Source organism: Cupressus sempervirens, chromosome 6 (genome assembly GCF_028749045.1).
Source record: "Cupressus sempervirens isolate cs-2001-9-10 chromosome 6, ASM2874904v1, whole genome shotgun sequence".
Lineage (NCBI taxonomy): Eukaryota > Viridiplantae > Streptophyta > Pinopsida > Cupressales > Cupressaceae > Cupressus > Cupressus sempervirens.
In genome coordinates, this window is record NC_143123.1 from 681,278,859 (window position 1) to 681,293,888 (window position 15,030).

The following is a 15,030-nucleotide window of genomic DNA, read 5'->3' on the forward strand; positions in this document are numbered from 1 at the left end:
GTAAACAAATATGTTTGTCAATTTTGAGATCTAGAACGCTTGTGTCACCATATTTGAATTTCACATTAGTGTTAGGTCATTCGGGAAGCTACATGTAAAATTGCAATTGATGCTCTGAATGAAGAGCTCCGGCAACATATTTCTCCCATGTCTGGAAACCTTGACCTCTTCTTCCCCATCTTATCACCTTCTTTTGTCTTATCCTTGCCCTGTCCTCTAGCCATAAGGGCTTGGCTTTTCTTCGCCTTTTCACCTTCATTGAGATTCGCATTGGCGTGTAGTGTTTTGATCTGGCTAATTAAATCATCCCCATCAGAAGAAGACTTAACTCCATAGGGGTGTTGTTGATCTTCGTGATTGGTGATGGAACAGTTAGGGCAGAACCAATCCCCAACAAGAATAGTCATAGAAGTGGGATTCAAGAATATTGCATATGCCATGAGCTCACACAACTATTGCTCAACAACACATTTCAATTTGTTGAAGCACCTTGCACATCATACAAACCCCACCTCCATCACACAACAAATCTACCATTGAAACAACCCAAAATGAAAAATACCCAACAGGTCTCAAGAAAAGAACAAAATAAAAATAGAGTAAAATGAAGTACCAGGACGTTCTAGGCACGCTTAGAAATGAAGTGAAACATTGAGTGTCATTGAGGAATTTATAGACAGCGAAAGAATCTAGAGCAAGTCGAAGCCAAGGTCGCTATAGGGCTATGACAATTGTAATTAAGGAAAGGCAGGCTCATACCATGATTGAACTCAAACACTTCTAACAAGTAATTGGTCACGGGGACAATATAGTGACACAAGCCTCAAACTCTTGTGAAGCGCCTTCAAACCTAATGAATCTAAAATATCCATATGAAGCCTTGTTTTTATACCATGTTGATTTTTCACTAGAAATGAAATCACACAACACAATCAAAAAATAGAGAACACAACACATTAGATTGCCTTGTAAAACCCCTCCGACTTGAGGAGGAAACGCCCAACCAGAAAATTATTTCTTTAGTGATAAATAAGCAGGATTTTGATTTTACAATACACACAAAACTGTCTCTATAGATGAAAAGCACTAATAATTCAGTATTCATAGTCCATAATTGCTCCTTGAGACAATAAGAAAGCATAGCATATATGATCCTTGTAAAACAATAAGCAGCATGTCTAGATGCAATCACCCCAGCTAAAAACTCGAATATATTGGAAATGCGAAATGCCAAGAAGAAGAAAGAATATCACAATGCACACGAAGAGAGAAACTCTTAAGTGTCTTTGAAAGAGTTTTCTGTTACCAATGTAGTGGTGTCAAAACACATGGCTCTTTATTGACTTCAAGCGAATGAGAATATGAAAGAATAAAACCGCATTAATGTCTTGAACCAACAAGAGCACATGAAAGGATAATTTCTGTAATAGAGACGACTATCTTAGATATGGGAGAAATATATCTTCCAAAGCTAACTCTTCAACAATAAGAACAATGTCAACTTGGACTAGAAAGGCAACTCCAAAAAGCAGGAAGAAAAATAAATTAAATGTCTTAGTAACACCGCCTTGGGGGATAGGGGATATGATGGAATCGGGGGACAAGCTTTTGGGATGGGGGGTCAAAGGGGCCTTAATTTGGGGATGGTGGGGGGACGATGATGGGGGACAGAGGGGTTGTATATACTATACATATGGTACTTAAAATGCTAGTCATGAAAAGATGTATTGTAATATAAGATGTAAAGATGTAAAAGAGTAAATACTTGAACATTGCATTAAATTGGAACATTGAACATAACTAGTCAAATTAACAAATAGTCAACACCGGGACATTCGCCCATCTCAGCGGAGGTGGCAGAATTTGGTGGCTCTGCTGGGGATGGGGGGACGGAGTGCCCAAGTTCCCGGTGCGTCCCCGTCTCCGAGGTGTGGGGCAAAAGGCGGGGGGGACGCGTCCATGTTACTATGTGAGACATGGAAATATGGAATAAAGGGAAATAAAAAGGGAGAGGTAACTTGCACAGAATGTGGCAAATGGATGACAGGTAGAGTGAATAGATCAAAATATCACCTTGCCCAAATACTTGACAAAATGTGTAAGGTTGCCCCAAAACAAAACCTGAGAGTACTAGCACATGATGGCATTACTTGCTGAATATGAATTGTAGAAAGGAGGAAGGGAATAAACAGAAGACATGATAGCTGCAATGAATCCGAATAGGAGCAGAAGAAGCAGCATTGAATGATTCTGATGAAATGGAGGATGATGAAGACAAGGACTTTGATAAAGAAGAAGAACAAGAATTAACTCATTTAAATACCTCAACACCAACTAGTTCAAGGCCTGAAAAGTTGAGTTATATCAGGAGAGGGAAATGGAAGATGTAGTCTTTAGTTTACTGTTTTTGACATTTGGACATATCACTATATGTCATTTGTAAACATTTGTATACTTATGCTGCTGATATACATTTTAAAGTTTGAAGCTATGATGAAATTTCAAATATTGAGTGTTCGGGATTCATTTGACGTGTAATGTTTCAATTATGGCTCTTATGTTCTCTAAATGCATTAGTTTTGTTTTGTTTTCTTGTGTGTAAAACTATGGTTTTTTTCCTTTGTCGATTCCTTTCTGAGTCCTTTCTTGAGTGTTTTCCAAGTCCAAGTCAGAATCCAATTTTTCGGTCTGTTTACCAACTGTGGTTGAAAGCATGGTATTGGGAATAGCTTATGGGAGGTTAGGCAGTTCTAACTTTCTAAGTGATTGCCTGGAGTCTTAGGAGGGCCCAGGTAGGGCCTTTAGAAGTGTTTGGCCTTGGGTCTATTCAGTATTCTACATCAATGCGTGCTCTAGTTATCCTTTATCCTATTATTGATGAGAATAATTCCCTTCAACATTTTATGGTGTTACTTTCCTTCAAAACTGTAGGGGGTGTTTGGATTTGTCAGCCTCTTTGCCATGGTGGTAAATGACAATAATAATGAAATGGAATTCCATAAATCACCTAAAATGAACCACATTTAAGGAATGGATATCGTTTACTTTGATAAAAATAATTCGGGCTTTTTAAAGTTATGAATTACTGTTATGTTTTTATCATAAATTAAGTTGAAAATTGATATGATATATTTTGAAATAACTGGCATGAACATGAATTCTAAATATTATATGGGTAAGTTATTTTTCATTTTTAACTTTTCTTATTAGCTTCAAATGACAAAAAAACTATTTCCAGTATGTATTGAATCCCTTGAAAGGAAGAAACTTAACTAACAGGTTGCTTGAAAATCAGACTCTATCAAGTTCTGAACATGCTCTGAAATTTTTGCACTAAGTATTCTGTGAGGCCTTCAACCAGTACTTTATCCTTTAATGAATTACAGGAAATAATTTTGGGTAACAACATTCAATCTTATCATTGATGATATCAACTTTCGATTCTAATCCCTTGCATCATTTGGCATCAGTCTGGATAAGGGTATCTCGATTGGAGTCAGTGTAAAAAATTTCTTAAGGAATCAACTGCTCTATTTGCCACCACTTAACAATGAGTTGAGTAAGCCTTAATAATAGGAGTAAGCCTTAAAATGTTTGCTAATATTCAATTTTTGGAGCTTCTCTTTCTAATTGCGTTAAAAATCACCATCAGATATCCCTCTATCAGCAAATCTGTGATATTATTTATACTAGACAACTGAAGAGCAGACACCAATGCAGGGACCTCCACTTCATTGTTTATTCCATCTGATAGTTTCTTTGAAATGGTGCAAACCAATTCTTGTAACTATAATCTTATAATACATCCAGTCCTATGTTATCCAGAGTGACCTCTAGATGTGCCATCAAAATTGAAATTTAAAGCACTGTTGAGGGGAGGAATCCATTTGATCATCTTTCTTGTGGACTTGCTGGAATTCACTCTCCCAGCTCCATGGATAGCATTATAACATGTTCCTAATGTTTTAGGCATAAAGGATTTGTCACAATTTTTTGAACTTTTTATAAATAAATGTTTTTATTTTCTTAATATGGTAGTTGTGTGTCTTTTCAGTATTAAATCAGGCAATCTTGGTTCAATATTGTAAATTCATTCTGTTTTGGTTATATTTGTTTAAGTTTTTACTTCATTTCTTGGGTGAAAGCTGAATATTCATGATTTGTTACAAAGGACTGGAATGGGTTGTAAAGACTTCAACAGGTGGACTTGAATACTTTCTATGATGGCAGATAGCTCCAACACATGTAAAACTAGTGGGTATCAGATGTGAGCTAATGTTGAGCTTGAAAATACCTAAATGTGCTTATTTAGTTTTACTGCTTTCAAAGTTGCACAACTCAAACTTCACATCTTATTGGAAAGTGATGTAGGTTGAACCTCTATTCTCTGCAAACAAGTCTCAATAATTCTGTTTGACTTTTCTCAGCTATATACTCAATTCTAGGAAAGAAGAAAATATATCATACATTTCAAAATGAAAAAACAACAGTAATTACATGTACATAATCTCACGTGAAATCTAAATTCACTGAATCAGATTGTATATGTCTAGTCCAGAAAACACAAACAGCAGTACTAACTTATCCTTCATCAAGTCAAAAAAACCAGCAACTGATGGAAACAGAAGTCTCCAAAAACAGAGAGACCAGCACCCAATACCACCACCCTCTAGATGAACACCAAAATTTCCAAAGATAAGGAGTCACAAACAAAAACCAAAAATACGGAGTGCATGAATCAGCAGTTACATCCCACCGCCCACAAACAGCTGCAAAATGGTAAAATGGATGGGTAGTGGGAATCTACAATTTAAAAAGCTGTTACATTAGAAAGAAAGGAGCAAGAGTCAGCTGTATAAGAAGCAATACTTGATTTAACTTGCAACAGTAACACAGTGAAGAAAACATAGCCATATAACATGATCTGTTTTAGAAATTACAAGCTCATAAAGCATTTGAGCATTTCTTAATAATGCTATTAATGTGATTCCCTTTGGAGTAGAGAGTAGCCAATGTGCTAATGGTGTTGTTTCTCGGGCATTTTCTCCCCCAGGCACAACAGTGTGACTTGATCTTTGTGTATCAAAGGCATCCAGCCAGTTTCTCACCTGGTGTACTTTAGCTTGCTCACCTTTTGTTGTTTAGCTGAGAAACTCCAACACAATTACATGCATTAGATTTCCTAGATGCACCTTTTGTTGGTTAGCTGAGAAACTCCAACCTGGTTACATGTATTAGCTTTCCTTGATGCATTAGGCACTTTTTAGTCGTTCTACAGTATACCACTTATGCTTTTAATGGTTCCCCATATTGGAGAAGTGGATATCTATTTTATGCAACAATGCACGAACATTTGAATCTGTTTCCATACTAGACATGATACAAATTTAATGGTAGTCACCATTGCTAAATCGGTGATTGAGGAAATTTAACATAACTGTCTAATATCCTCATATTCTCGACTTGAATCTGTTGTCCAATCATTGGGATAGCATTTAGGTGTCTAGACATGCAACCAAATTTTGCCTTCTGGAATTTATTTTAATTGTTTTCTTTATTTTATGTTTAAAAGCTATGAATGGTTGCTTATTTCGTTTGTTACAGGAGGTTCATGTCTTACAACTTGGCTCCAATTGCTGGTGTGGCTGCAAACATTTCTCGGAATGGAAAGGCTCTTGGGGTTTGTTTAAGCAGTTGCATCTTATCTCCCCTTCCAGCAACTTGCATAATCGACTTGCCAGTGACAATCCTTGGATGTTTTCTTCTATATCTCAATGATGGGCGTTTTCTCTTTGAAAGTCAAGCTTCAAGAAACACTGTAGGAAATCGGCATGATATGAAAAGTCCACCCATTTCATCTTGGAATATGGAGTTGATGGCTTGTGCCCGTGATTCTTATGTTGAATTAATGTTGGAATTTCAGAGGCTTAAAAAGGATCCGTTAACTTCTCGTTTGGAGATATCTATTGCCCAAGGTGTCAGTGGGGTCCTTCAAAGCTCAGCTGATAGAGCTTATTTGTTTTGGCCAAGATCGAAACCCAAAATTTCATCTTCTAATCAGATGCAAACCAATGATGCTTCTATAAATTCTTTGACAGCCCCCAATCTAGAGTGGGAATGTATTGTGGAGAAAGTTATAAGACCTTTTTATTCACGTCTAGTTGAATTACCTGTTTGGCAACTCTATGGTGGTGCTGTAGTCAAAGCTGAAGAGGGCATGTTTCTTGCTACTCCTGGCTTTGAAATTGCAGATCATTCACCACCAGCGACAGTTTGCAGCTTCATCAAGGAACACTATCCCGTGTTTGCAGTACCATGGGAATTTGTCAGAGAAATTGAGGCCATTGGAATATCAGTGAAAGAAATAACACCTAAAATGGTGAGGGATCTACTGAAGGCTTCTCCAACATCCATCGTCCTTCGATCAGTTGAAACATATATTGATATTCTTGAGTATTGTTTTGCTGACCTTCGATATCAACAACAATCCATATCTGGTTCAATAAACCCGTCACCTGGTAATCATAATGTTTCATTTCAGGATAATGCTAATCGTGTCAATCTTCAGAGTATTGCTAATACAACTAGGAGTGGAGAATTTTATGATCCTGCAATCAACATAGCTACAGGCCAAAATTATCTACGCAATTCAAGGACAAATTTCCAAAGACTTCAGAACCCTTCAGCAGGGAGTTCATTGGATGCCGGAGGTGATCCACTAGAAATAATGACAAATTTTGGGAGGGCTTTACTTGATTTTGGAAGGGGTGTGGTTGAAGATTTTAGTAAGGTTGGGGGACCTTCAACTCAAGCTGATGGTGTTACTCAGAGTGGATATGGGAATATCACATCGCAGGATACATTTATAGTTGGCGAGATAAAAGGTTTACCATGTCCAACAGCAACAAAGCATTTATCACGAATAGGTTTAACTGAGCTGTGGATTGGAAACAAGGAGCAGCAAATGGTAATGCTACCTTTGGCTGTAAAATTCATTCATCTTCAATGCTTTGACAGGCCGTCTCTCACAGAATTGTTTGAGAACGGCACAGTTCAAAGGCTGCTAAGGTTGCAGCCATTTTCATCACAGCTGTTGTCAGCCCATCTAAAATCAGTTTTGTCAAAGCAGTGGGTTACCTATGTCAATGATATGGGGGATGCTCCCTGGGTTTCATGGGATTATGTTCCTGATTCTCTTATTAAAGGTCCATCCACTGATTGGCTTCGTTTATTTTGGAAGAATATTGGGAGTTCTGTGGATGAATTGAGACTCTTCTCTGATTGGCCCCTTATTCCTGCCATCGCATCCACTCCAGTATTATGTCGTGTGAGACAGCGTCATCTGGTTTTTATACCACCTGAAGTGGAGTGCTCTACAGCAGATACAAGTTCAAGTAGGACAGTGGAACATGCGGAGGTTGACAACAGTTCTTTCAGGGATTATGCTGATTTAGTCAATTCATGCATCAAATCATTTGAAGTAGTTGAGTCAAAACATTCATGGTTATTGCCATTATTGAATCGTTGTAATGTGCCTGTTTATGATAAGTGCTTCCTTGACTGTAATGCTCTGCAGTGCTGTCAACCTAGACCTGGCCAGACACTTGGGCAAGTTGTTATTTCAAAGCTATTGGCAGCTAAACAAGCTGGTTACTTCTCTTCAGAGGCAGTGTCTCTCTCTTCTAGTGACTGCGATTCACTGTTTTCACTTTTTGCCTCAGATTTCTCTCCATCTCCGTCCTTAATTCCTACTTATAGCACAGAAGAACTTGATATGTTGAGGTCTCTTGCCATCTATAGAACAGTTGTTGGAACATATACATCACTGAATAGACATGACACTTGTATAGTCTCTCCAGGTGCTTTTTTCCAGCCAGTTGATGAAAGGTGTCTCTGCTATTTCTCTGCTACAAGTGGTGGCTTGTTCTATCGTGTTCTTGGTGTATCAGAGTTGCAGAACCAGGAATTACTGGTAAAATTTGGCTTACCAGCATTTGAACAAAAGATTGAACGTGATCAGGAATGTATTTTAATCTACCTTTATCTCAATTGGGAAGACCTACAAATGGAAAATACTGTAATTGCTGCATTGAAAGAGACCAGGTTTGTAAAGAGTGGTGCGAATGAGGTAAATAGCGATTTGTTGAGACCTCGGGAGCTTCTAGATCCAGATGATTCTTTACTGAAATCTGTTTTTGCTGGGGATAGCTCAAAGTTTCCTGGTGGAAGGTTTGCAACAGATGGATGGCTTCGTATTTTACGCAAAGTAGGCTTACGAACAGCGTCAGAGCCAGAGATGTTGCTAGAGTGTGCACGGAAGGTTGAGATGCTTGCGAAGGAATCTACATTAGATATAGAAATCTCTGATTTTTTTGTTGCAGGGGATTCTTTGGTTAGAGATGAGCTTCCAACTGAGATTTGGTCTCTTGCTGGCACTGTAGTGGAAACTATTCTAAAACACTTTGTTGTTGTGTATGGAAGTAGTTTCTGTAATCCCCTCAGCCAAATTGCATTTGTACCTGCTGAAAAAGGCATGCCAAGCATTGGGGGAAGAAAAGGTGGAAAGAGAGTGCTTACATCATACAGTGAGGCAATTCTGCTGAAGGACTGGCCTTTAGCTTGGACGTGTGCACCCATTTTGGCAAGACAAAATTTCATTCCTCCCGAGTTTTCATGGGGGGCACTGCATCTGCGGAGTCCTCCACCATTCTTGACAGTTCTAAAACATCTGCAGGTAAACAGAAATTTGAATGTTTCTTTTAACAAATCTTAACTGAATTTGTTTGGGATTTCAATTTGGTAATGTGATATGGGAGGACATGATGTGATTAGCCAATCTACTGTTGCAGATTGTGGGGAAAAATGGTGGGGAAGAAATGCTCGCACGCTGGCCAACAGCTGCAGGAATGAAATCTGTAGAGGATGCCTTTAATGATGTTCTGAAGTACCTTTGTAATATCTGGGGGACACTCTCAAGTTCAGGTCAGCTATTAGTGCCTTCTTAATTTGCACAATGATTAATCCTTCTTTTGCCCAGTGGTTATGAGATTTTGACTAATGAAATTGAATTTCCTGCATTGGGTAGTCTGGTTGAGAGATTGATATATTTATATTTTATAATTTTATAATTTTTAATATTTATATATAATTTGAGGAAATGCTCTGTTTCTATATATCAAGGGCAGATCTCATGCTAGATTGACTGGGAAAATCTTTAAAATAAATATTTGGTAGAAGGTGCAAAAATTCATAATGCACTTAGATGTGTCTCTATTACCTATTAGAGGCTCTTATAATTTTCATTTTATATGGAATTGATGGAAATATTAAGTCACTTGTGTTTACTGAAACTGAAGTACCAATACAACCATTTATTGCATGAAATATGAATGCTAACCTATGATGTTGGTTTGGGTTCAAGCTCGGGTTCAAAGGATTGATTTGTTGGTATGGCAAACTTTTGAAATGGGGTTTGGGTTTGTTAGTACAAAATGTACATGCATATTTATGAAGCCTATGTAATGTTCCGTTCATGTTTGTAGGCAAAGGTTCCGGATTTGACAATTCCCTCAGTTAAATGTCAGTTTGTATAGCCTGCACAGTGGACATTAGAAGTCCGTACGGTGGACAAAAAAGGGGAACACTAGGGTGTGAAGAAATAGTCCGTACTGCTTGGATGTTGTACGGTGATGTGTCTCAGCTGTATGATGGAGGCAGTATTCTGTATGGTGGTTTGTGGGAGACATATGGTGATGTTGAAGTAGTCCGTACGGTGCAAGTAAGGAGGGACTCCAACAGAGAAGGTTGATCCGTATGGTGCAAATCCAATATTTGATGGAGGTTGTACGGTTAGCATGTATGAGTGAAGGGTGATGGGATGTAATAACTTTGCCAAGGTATTGCATGCATGCACCCAAGAAAGATAAATCGCTACAAATAACAATTATATTGTAGGCGATTGCACATAGAAAAATAACAATAGCACTTCAGATTTGCTTGGTACAGAATCACAGATGATAGATAAAATGTCAGTATAGATAATTACACATGAAATGTATATCCGTAGATGAAGATGGTTCTCTAGATGTTGCCAGACCCGAAGCAAAGTAGAACACATCAAAATAGGGTGAGGGTTAAATCCCACTGAAACTGGATTAGCCAAGTAGGGGAGATCTTTCACTTTCAAAATGACGAACAATGAAGAATCCCAACTAGAATTCACTATACAAGAAAAGAATCCAAATTTCATACCAATTACTACCCACATGCCGTGCTTAAATACCCTTTGGAGGAACTTCCTGAGGGTTTACAAATATAGCCGATGGCCACACCTACGGAAACAATTAAATAAAAAATTGGTCCAAGATATACTAAATCAATTGACCTATAAACAATGGTTTGATTAATCATTTATTTTATGATGGGAACATTATAGACTAGAAGCATGAGCTAATATTAGAATGTCACATAGTTTCATAAAAATATTTAAACAACAAAACACCACAAACTCGTAATCGTAGCATCATGAATCATGACAATACCATCACAACATCATATACTTCAAGTTCAAAATCAAAGATTCAAAACATTAAAATTAAATCATAATATCAAGTTCAAGTATCATTGTTTAAAGTTAAACAAATAGATTAAAAATTTAGTGATTTTCTTCTTCTTTATCATCATCTTCTCCTTCATCTACTTCATTTCCCTTTTTAAAGATTTTTCTCTTGTAAACATGTTTAAGGTAGTCTTAGGTGGTAGTAATTTTCAAGTCTTCGATTTTGAGAGAGTTTGAGCAATTTTGTCCAGTTGGAAAGTAATTTCTGTTTGGGGTGTGAGCAAGTGTTGAGCTAAGTTTGTTAGGAATATAGAATTGAAACGAAGTGATTTGTGAGGAAATGAGTTAGAATCATTAGGAAATTCTTGTTCCAGTTTTAATTTGGCCTTAGAAAGGTAGGATAGGTTGTGGGGGATAACACTACTGAAGGTATGTTGAGTTCTGAAACTTGGCTAAGTTTGGAATTATTTGAAAACCCCGAAAATCTAGAATCTGCATTTTAACTCCCATGAAGCTGAAACCTATCTCAAACATCGTGACACTATTTATAAAAATACAATTTGAAGTAGAAGAAAATTAAATGTGATATCTGTATAAATCCTCTTGCGCTTGACCTGCAAATGTTATATTTATTCAAATCCTCCTGCCCCTGAACTCAAAAAATGACTAGGTATGAAAACATGTTACAATGAGAAAAATCTTTTCAAGCAAATTGAAGGAGAAATCTTTATTAAATTTCCAAAATATTTGTGTTGGCCACTGTTTGTTATCGTCCGCAGGCCGAAATTTGCATCTAATTCGATTGGGGTAAATGTATATTGCATCTGGTACACTAGAGTTCGACCAACCTGTGGTCTAGTTTGAACTAGGCCTGTGTGCATTAGACCTTGTCTAGACTTAGGTGCGGACTGGATCAATACCACGGACGAGTTCAAACCATGGCTGGTTTGGGGGTGTTGGGTGATGCGACGCGCTCTCCTGCCCACAGGTGGTTAATTATGTGGTGTTCCATGTTCACTAACAGTCATGGCTTTTGGTGCAACGGCAAATGGGCCCTACAATTGGTATCAGAGCCTGGTTTTGGTTCAAATCTCCCTGGTGCTTTCCCAACCCGCGTAAGCACCTGGTATGCACGTCAAGGGGGAGATTGTTGGGTGATGCGACGCGCTCCCCTGCCCACAGGTGGTTAATTATGTGGTGTTCCATGTTCACTAACAGTCATGGCTTTTGGTGCAACGGCAAATGGGCCCAATAGGGGGCCCATTTGGACAAGTAGGACATCCTAGATAATTACTAATACTAGGAACAATTTCCCAAGAATATATCGACTGATGCCTTACTAATTATTTCAGAGGTATTGTCCAAGTACAAAAGCATAGGGAGTACCTTGTATAAATCAGGGGCCCTTCTCTCGTATGTATTAACATGACAGAAAATTATGTAGTTGAAGAGACGTGTCCTTAGTGTGGGAGATAATCAAGGTCATGTCTCCTGTGTTGTCGGTAAAAGTATACTACAATCGATGGGATTAGTTAGTGTCCAAAAGGTTTCGTGATGGTTGAGTCACCCCTTTGGGAGATATATGTACATCCTCTGAATTGAACTAGAAGTATTATTCTAATCATGATTATATACTCTGCTTATATGAATAAAGTATTATCTTGTTCTGTGTTACATTCTAGTCTCTTAATGTGATAACTATCCGTTTACCTTGTATGGTAAACATTTGGTGCCATTGCCTATTGAATCTGGTGCAAAAGATGTGTTCTGAAGATTAATGCTGAATTTGCTCAATAAAGATTGAAATAAAATAAAATAAAAGGATGATGTACGCACAACACGAGAAGCATTAATTCTCACACAACAGGTAGAATGAAGGCAAAAACTTCAATAGCTCGTTGATGGGCACCAAAGTGGTGAAGGAGCATGAACGGAGGGAGTTCATTCACCTGGCAGACCGAGGAATGCCGAGGACTCGCTTGAGGAGATGTGACAAAGATTGAATTTAGTGAAAGAGACAAGGGGGGAGTTCCTAAACTTGTATATGCCATGGGTAGAGAATCCAGACGGAAGAGAAGGAATCCGCACAGCGTGAGGTGTCGAAGGAAAACAAGCGTGGGGTGAACTCTTCGTTCTCGATACACTAGACGAATGGATACAAGTTGAGAATCAAAAAACTTCGCTTGTAGAAGACCTCTTCACACCATAGAGTAATGTGGTTATACAGAATAACATAGTTGTTTGGAGCAGCACGGTTGTGCAAAACGTGGGTACTCAAAACAATGTGGGTGCAAAGAACAACATGGGTGCGCAACGCAACACGAGTACACAACAAGTATAACAGATATAGAAGTTAACAATGGCAAGGCCAAAGGAACAACTACCAAAATTTAATGGCGATGGGATGATCGATCCGGTTCGACATTGCAAAATGTGTGTAATGATATGGGCTGCAAATGCATAACAGACCAAGATGATTGGATCCGATAGTTTCCGGCTACCTCACGAGGTGTAGCAATCGATTGGTTTTCAGACACTGACCCAAAGAAGCTAACTATAGGGGCAGATGTCAAGAAGGAATTTATAGCAGAGTTTCGACTACTCAGGGATGACAATGAGATCATAGCAGAAATTTATAGTACAAAATAGGGAAATAATGAAATAGTCCACTTTTACACAAGGAGACTGAAGGAGTTGGTAGGAAAGATGGAAAGCCCACTAGCGGACAGGTTGAAGTAAAGATGGTTTGTTGAAAGGCTATGACCAACACTACAGAGGAAGATGAAAATAGTACCCCCAACACTATACATTGAGGCATATAACCATGCAATGGACTTAGAAAGCGAACACAAAACTAGGAAAAAGAAGAAAGATAGATTGTTGGATTCGAAGACTCATCCTTCAAAAGCAACGATGAGGAATCAAATAAAAAGGTCCAAGCATTACAAAAGGATATGCTACGTATGATGAAAGAGTTTAAAAACATGAAATGAACCTTGGCCAAACTAGAGAAGGGGAACTATGGTGTACGAATTGCAAGGAGGGCCACACAAAGGGCTCTTGCCCTAAGAACCAATTTTGCAATATTTGCCTGATTGCGAGACATTCCACCAGAATGCCCATTCAATATAAAAACAAAGGGACACTAGCAAGTGCTACTAATGCAAGAAGTGTCCACGTTGGGAGTAGGAACAAATACAAACAATGACACAGCAACCTTAGGAGGGTATCAAAACAACAACCGACGCAGATGAGGTGGCAACAACAATAACAACAATAACGGGGGCCATAGCCGGATATAATACGATCTAACCCGATGACCAACGATACAATGCCATGCGTGCAACATGTGTGGCCACTTCGCCAGAGATTATACTACGAAGGGAACACCATAGCTGTTGTGTAGATGGTGTGGTCCTAGAGACCATAATTACTCAAAATGCCCTAAACCCAGGGTGAACCTGTTAACCATAGAAAGATGTGAGGAAGAGGCATTAGCAATCACTCAAGCACAAGCGAAGAAGGCAATATACCCAGATCTGGAAGAGGAAAAGAAAAGGATGCAATAGGGAAAAACGGAAATAGAAAAGAGATAGAGGCCGAAAAATCGCACATGAATGAAGTACTATCTTGTTTTGTGTTACAATCTAGTCTCTTAATGCGATAACTATCTGTTTACCCTGTACGGTAAACACTTGGCGCCGTTGCCTGTCAGCCAACTGGATGGTTCCGGCGGTGTTTCTGTAGCCGACGGAATGATTGTCGTCGGTGTTTTGTATTTTGTAGCCGATGGGTAAATAGTTTGTAGCGGACATAATGTTTGTGGTCGACGGACTCCTCCAGGAAGGTTTGGCGGATAGTATTTATATCTTGTCTGGGATCATTGTAAATCATCAATCATCTACTATTGCGAATATTATTCTGCTATTCTATTCCATTGTCTGTATGCATTGATTTCTTTACCACTACGGTAAACATTGCCTGTCGAACTTGGTGCAAAAGATGTGTTCAGAAGATTAATGCTGAATTTGCTCAATAAAGATCGAAATAAAATAAGACAAGGATGATGTACGCACAACATAGAAAGCATTAATTCTCACACAACAGGCAGAACGAAGGCAAAAATTTCAACAGCTTGTTGACGAGCACTGAAGTGGTGAAGGAGCACAGATTGAGGGAGTGCGTTCACCTAGCAGTCCTAGGAGTGTTGAGGACTTGCTTGAGGAGACGTGGCAAAGATTGAATTTAGTGAAGAGACAAGGGAGGAGTTCCTAAACTTGTATACGCCAAGGGTAGATAATCTGGACGGAAGAGAAAGAATCCGCACGGGTCAAGGTGTCGAAGGAGCATGAGCGTGGGGTGAACTCTTCTTTCCCTATACATCAGACGAACGGATACAAGATGAGAATCAAACAACTTTGCTTGTAGAAGACCTCTTCACACTATAGAGTAACGTGGTTGTCCGGAGTAGC

General features: G+C 38.7%; 1 protein-coding gene across 2 annotated transcripts in view; it reads left to right on the forward strand.

Annotated features, from left to right (window-relative positions):
* Positions 1-15,030, forward strand: part of LOC149554023 (Zinc finger, C3HC4 type (RING finger) family protein) — a 216,707-nt gene that overhangs the window by 165,283 nt on the left and 36,394 nt on the right. For both annotated transcript variants that reach the window (XM_089789351.1, XM_089789352.1), the window contains 2 exons: positions 5,605-8,734; positions 8,850-8,982. In XM_089789351.1, the coding sequence (XP_089645477.1) occupies positions 5,605-8,734; positions 8,850-8,982 (3,263 nt within the window). The remainder of the gene's footprint in view (positions 1-5,604; positions 8,735-8,849; positions 8,983-15,030) is intronic.